General features: G+C 34.6%; 1 protein-coding gene across 11 annotated transcripts; it reads left to right on the forward strand.

Annotated features, from left to right (window-relative positions):
• Positions 1-286: 286 nt before the first annotated feature.
• On the forward strand, positions 287-5963 carry LOC120076323 (18S pre-ribosomal assembly protein gar2-like protein). 11 transcript variants are annotated; one of them, XR_005481497.2, is made up of 6 exons: positions 287-697; positions 2208-2308; positions 2542-3257; positions 3446-3960; positions 4061-4222; positions 5687-5963. XR_005481497.2 is itself a non-coding variant. In XM_039030106.2 (6 exons), the coding sequence occupies exons 4-6, from the start codon at positions 2568-2570 to the stop codon at positions 4167-4169; spliced, it is 1314 nt and encodes a 437-aa protein (XP_038886034.2). In that variant the 5' UTR covers positions 294-697; positions 1042-1100; positions 2208-2308; positions 2542-2567; the 3' UTR covers positions 4170-4425. The 11 variants fall into 11 exon arrangements, 9 of the variants coding, with proteins under 9 accessions (XP_038886032.2, XP_038886039.2, XP_038886034.2 ...); XM_039030106.2 differs by lacking the exon at positions 5687-5963 and adding an exon at positions 1042-1100 and having other exon boundaries at positions 294-697; positions 4061-4425; XM_090312677.1 differs by lacking the exons at positions 287-697; positions 5687-5963 and adding exons at positions 791-1100; positions 1909-2099 and having other exon boundaries at positions 4061-4425.
• The last annotated feature ends 476 nt before the right edge of the window (positions 5964-6439 follow it).

Here is a 6439-nt window from a genome sequence, read left to right on the forward strand (position 1 = left end):
GAAATTAAGGCATTACAAATTATAAAATACATAGATTAATTTGTTATTTATTATACATCAGAACTAAATTGTTACACTCTTGAAAATTGTTTTTAAATCTAAAAATAAAAATCCAACAGTCACAATTCCGCGCTCAAGATTTCATGCCTAGGCACGACCGTTCGCAATCACGGCCCTCTGTTTATTTTATCATTTTTTTACGAAGGTCAAAATTGTGGGATCGATGAATCTATATATGTGGTCCCCACTCCGCTAAATAAAATAGAAAATAAAATAAAAATAAATCAATTAATTTTCATATTAATACATTTGGCAACAAAGTAATGGATTCTGGAGCTTACTGCAGCGCCGTTTACAAATCCTCGGAGTTCCTGTAATTTCCGGCCAGTTGAATTTTCCGGCGAGAGACCTTGATAAATTTCCCGCCCGAAAATACGAGGCTGTATTGAAATTTGTATTTGGTTTGTCAACACCTGAAGAATTCTTGAAGAATTCAAAGTGACTGAGAAGTGAGGAGTTGACAACTACAAAGCTTCTTTCAACTACGATACAAGCGACAAAGGATCGGAGAATCGGAAAGGAACATAAGGCGGCCTTTTTGTTTGTTCTGGTCCGGTGATCGGCGACGTGGCATACGGCGGAGTTTCAAGGAGAAATTCCAGGGAAGAAGGAGGAGGAGGAGCAGATATTTGATTTGGTAAGTAATTTGTAGGTTTAGGTTAATTGAAGGGAATATTATTGAATACTGATATCTGTGGAGTATTAATTAGGGAGCGGAGTCGGTAAGGCCATTTGTTTTTCTCTTCCTTTATTAATTGCAATGAGAGAGAGAGAGAGAGAGAGAGAGAGAGAGAGATTCTGTGTAACCTGCCGTGGCAGGTAACCTTTTTTGAGGCTGTTAACAGAAATAGCCAAGCTCTCTCTGACTCTGTTCCATCATTTATTCAAATTTCACTCTCTTTCTCTCTGTTCCATAAATTCAATCACCAAACTAGGGCGCTCCGTTGGCCCATTTTTTACTCTTCAATTTTATATTATCAGGGGGTTTCTGCTTCAATTTTATTCACCTTCCCATTTCTGCTTCTGGGTTTTACATGGAGGTAGATATTTTTGTTCTTCATAATTTCTTCTTTAACTCTGTGTATTATATATTGTTGTTTGAATATTTGACTTCCTTGTTTGTTCACATTTCTTTTTCCCATGCTCTGATGTTTTGAATTCTTTCTGTTAGTTTACTTTGTTTCCCCATTAACTATGAGGTGGAGGATGGGGGTTGGGGTTGATTTCATTTCATCATTAGTTGAAGATAAAGGAGAATTGGTGGGGGAATTATTTATTAATTTATTTTTTCATTTTTTGCTTGAATAATCATTTTAAGTTATGATGTTTCTGTTGAAAGTTTTTTTTTGCTTTTGAAAAGTTCTTCCAACTTTTTTACCACTCGTCTTTTTCTCTTTTTATTTTTGAGTATTGGTAACAGGGCTTTGGATTCCCAGCACGTATAGCCCAGATAATTTTTAATTTTATATTTTGAAGCAAGTTATCATGTAATAATGACTTTGATATGCTCTTTACAGAATGTTTAGTTTAGTCTGAATATTTCTGATTTTGTTGATTTAACTCGAGCGTTCTGTGTTGAGATTTAGTTAATTTTCATTGAGATGTCACTGCCTTTTATGGTAAATTGTTAACATTAATTCGCTGATTCTTTATGGTTCTTAAATGAGTGATTCTGGAGGGGCCGGACCTCGGCACCTGGTCAATCACCTAGGAGCTGACAATGTTATTCTTTGTATGTAACTGTTAGAATAGTTGGGGGCTTTTCTTTTTAGCTTTTGGCTTTTGCCAGTTTGAACTCAACCTTTTCTTTTTATTATCATTAAAATAGATTTGCCTGTTCTGCTTCAGAATAATTGGTATAATTACAATATCTGAGGAGAATATATTGGAGTTGCTAATGGAGTAATGGGTTACAGTCGCAGCTTATGATCCCTTTCTTGGAACGACTTTTGTTCTTCACCCTGTTTTAGCATCAAACTGGCTACAAAGTTGTTGTGTTCGATTGCCAATATTATGGTGGACTGCAAAGTTTTATACTTGTCTCTTCCTTTTAATCTCAGCTTTTCTTTTTTCTTCTTCGTCTTCCATTCACAGAAGTTTACAATGTTGTTAAATTTCTGTTTCAATAAATTGATGTTTTATGACAGGTTTGCTTAGGGGTAGCCCCTATCTTCTGACTGATGCGTGTTCATGCTATCTTTCATGAAGTTTTGATTCTTTTGAAGGTCCTTTTGCCTCCATGATTTTTGTAAGCTATGAAACTAACAACATTTTCTATTGTCTTGTATTCTACTTGAAAGTTTTACATTTTGTTCCTGTTGTTATTTCCTGTCTGCTCGTTTATCTAATGATCTTCTGTTGTTTTGTAAAAGAAAAGACTATTTTCATCTTCATCATTTCGGTGCAATTTACACTCGTCAATCTACCTTTTTTTTTGTCCAATTTGTTGCCCTAACTTCCTTTGTTATTATGTATATGCAGAAAGTGACTCATCATTTTACCATTCAATGACCAGCCCAAATTGTGCTCCAGAATCTCTCGAATGCAATTACAGCAGTTCTGAGTTGCAACGCCGGGTCATGAGTAACAATCCAATTGGTCTCTCATGTCAAGAGAAAATAAACCAGGAAGATGTCATTCAATCTTCATATTCTGCTTGTGAAGGGAATAGTTGCACGACTACTAAAATTAACTGCTCGTCCGTAGATGTTTTTGATAATAATGCTGATGGTATTGGTGCATTTGAGGCACCATCCAGTATGAAACCCTCATTCTCATATGTTGACAAAAGTGTCACGGAATGTCAAATGTCAAAAACAATAGTCTGTGACCAAGAAATTAATGTCAATGATGTGAAGGATATCTGCATTGATGAAGGGGTATCTTCTCTGGACAATTTCTTCTTTAAGTGTACGGAAGAGAAGTCAATTAGTAAAATCATGCCTCTGGAGGAAGACCAAAATGAAGGATCTATAAAAGAAAAAGAGAATTCTTCCGAGGTGTCCAAGTTCATAGCAGATGATCATAAAGTTTATTTAGAGGATCATTTTGCCATGGAGTGGACTACTCATGATGATGCAAAGGACTTGACACAGATAGAGGAAGAAAAATTCAATCTGAGTGAGCCAAAAGTTTTGATGCAAAAGCTAGTTAAAAGAAGTTATTCGTCCGAGTCTTTAGACAACATAGGTGTTCAGGTATGCATATTTCTGGCCAAGTTATTAATCATGTCCTCTCGTGCACTACATGTTTGTCTTATTTTTAATCTGAATATATTGAAGGACGTTTGTTTGGACAAAGCAATTTTAGCTCCACTTGCTCAAAAATTTCATGTGTGATGCTTTTTAGAATTGGTTGATGTAGATTGGATTTCTTTTGATTTCAGATATCCGGTGAAAAAGTAAACTCGGAAGACCCTTCTTTGGCTTCCAAATCTGTTGAATCTTGCAATGGTACTCCTGCTCTGGGTGCTGCGGCAGAACCACCAAATGATAATAACATCCCAACGCATCCTTCAGGTTGTACTAATGAATCTGAGAATGGAAGTATTACACTTAATTTCAATTCAATCTCTCCCGTGGCCAATGGTGGAGAAGAACATCATGGAAATCCCAACTTAAACTATCCAGCACCCATGACCAGCAGTGCCGGAACACAGGAGTGTCATGAAAGAAGTGATTCTGTAATTGGAACTCAAGTTTCAACCAATCTGGAACATAGAACTTCAGATAGTAGACTAGTTTCAAATCAGAGCCTGCACGACATTGGCGAGTCTAGTTTCTCTGCTGTAGATCCACTAGCTAGTCTTGTTACTTACTCAGGACCAATAGCTTATTCTGGAAGCATCTCGCTTCGATCAGAAAGTAGCACAACAAGCACACGTTCTTTTGCCTTTCCTATGTAAGTTCCAAATCTAACTTCACCTCACAAGCTTCTTCTTTATATATCCTTTTCTAAATTGTAATCTAATGTTAATTATATTTACTCTCTGGGTTTACAGATTACAGTCTGAATGGAATAGTAGCCCCGTTAAAATGGTAAAAGCTGAACGTAGGCATTACCGGAAGTATCGAGGTTGGAGGGAGGGCCTTCTATGTTGCAAATTCTGACTGGTTGAGTTAGATTCTGTTTGTGCATCATCCAAATTTATTTTCACATACATGTAAGTAGATGTATTATTTACTGGAGGTTATGCATTTCATTCAATAGTCATTCTTTACAGTTTGGCCTATTATGTGAAATTTAAGGTATCCTCATCTCTCTCTCTGTGGAAAATTTCTCCAGTAGAGCATATTTCTCCACTATGCTTGTAAACCATGGCTCTTTGATTTATATAAGGATGGCATGACATGGTTGCTCTGTTTAGACTGATATTATAGCCATGAAATTGGATAGAAGTTTCTTGTGTTTTTTTTTTTTTTTTTGTCTTGGATGGTTTTTTCTCTCTCTCTAAGAATCCTATTATTTGTTGAACCTTTTTATAGGATATACAAGCTTAATGTAGCTTTACCTACCAGATTAGCAATTAGAGGCCACTGTTGAGTTGAATCTTGTCTGCTAGCTAAGATTGGAAGTTTGAAGCTTAGCTAGTTTTCTGGGAGAAAGTCAAAGTAGTATATTTCAGGACTAGGAAAACCAAAACTACTCTTCAGATCAAGTCCACTAAACGAAAGAAAAAAGCAAACTAAATTCTGATTTAAAGAATTAAATCAAACCAAAACTAACCATTTCATTTAGCATGGATTTAATTCTTTTTTTTGGTTATTTGTCTAGACATTTCAAAGTAGAGACTGAATTTGAAGTAGAAGAAGAAAAAGAACAGGAGAAAAATATGCAAGAAGGGTGAGTTTGAAATAGGAAAAAGATGGAGTGAAAAGACAAGACAGAGAAATGGAGGAAAGTGATTGGAGAGAGAAGAAATGAAAGAAAAGTGGTGGAAGCTATTTTGAGAAAATGAAAGATACAAATGAAAATGATAGAGATGAAATCTAAAAAGTGGAGATTAAAAGAACAGAGAAATGATAGAGCAAATCCTAGGAGTGAGTAAGAAGAGATTAGTATTAAAGGTTGGATCAGCTTAGTTTTAAATTTAAATCTTTTCCCTTCTGTTTATGGTTTCCTCTCACACCATGTATAAATTTTTGAATTCTTCTTGCTAATTATTTGTAAATTACTAGTTTAAATATATTAAAAAATAAATAAGTTCTAAGTTTCCAATTACTTTTTCAGGAATCTCTCTTTTTCCTTTTTCTTTTTAGGTATATATGTATAAATCATCACTCTTCTTTCCTTTTGGCTTCTTTTAAAACAAAATGAATAAACATGTAACAATGATGAAGTGTATAGAATCAATGCAATATCATTGTGACAAGAAATAAAGCTAACTTGGTGTCATCATTGGTTGAGAAAACCCTTGTGTTTTACCTACAAAGTCAGTCGAGGCTTTTGAAATTTATATTTTGCTATGTAATTACATGTTAATCTATGGGTGCTTTGTGCTTATTTTCTTGCCAACCATTATTTGCAATCAAATCAACTTCTTTTTCTCTCTCTCTTCATATTTTTTAGTGAACATATACATATCATTTGGCATTTGAGGTGAGGGATCATTTAACATTCTTATCAGGTATGTTATTCTTCAAGAACAAGGCATTGCTGAGAGATGTCTCTATTAACTTCAATCTTGTCAAGCACATCAACTCAAAGAAAGTAGCATATATGTCTATTATCTTTTAACATATACAAATGATCATATAATTCTATCATAAAACTCTTACCGGGTGTTTGGTCTAAAGTGTTGGGAGGAGTAGAGTTGTGAATTCTATTCCTTGTATGGCCTAAAGTGTTTGTGGACTCTATGACTAAAAAATATCAATTTTATAACTTATTTACTCCTTGCACCATGACTCATGGAGTTCACAAGTTTCACTCCTTGCTTCAAATGGCACTTTCTAAAATCCCATCTCTTCTATGAGATAATGCTTTTATTCGATAAAAAGTTGTACTCATAAAGGGATTTAACAACAAACGAATATTTCACTATATCATGTTTGTGAAATTTGTTTTAACAACAAAATTATACAATTTGCTTGTATGTAAACAATCAAATGACTGGCATGAAATTGAAAATACAACACTGTTACAAAAAGGGATATTATTGTTGATGTGATGAATAAAAAACGTGCAGACATCAAAGTACATTAATTACCCTAGTGAATTAGAAATCGGGAATCCTTCGACTATGTGAACTCCGAATCCCCAACTACTTGGCTCCAATTGATTTGATTTTGATCAAACTCTTACGGTGTAGATAACAAGTTTTTTGCTCAAGATTTAAAGACTACGTAGATATATAAAATGAGCAATCCTATTTGAATTT

Source organism: Benincasa hispida, chromosome 4, assembly GCF_027475165.1.
Source record: "Benincasa hispida cultivar pf3 chromosome 4, pf3_genome.v1.1, whole genome shotgun sequence".
Taxonomy (NCBI): domain Eukaryota; kingdom Viridiplantae; phylum Streptophyta; class Magnoliopsida; order Cucurbitales; family Cucurbitaceae; genus Benincasa; species Benincasa hispida.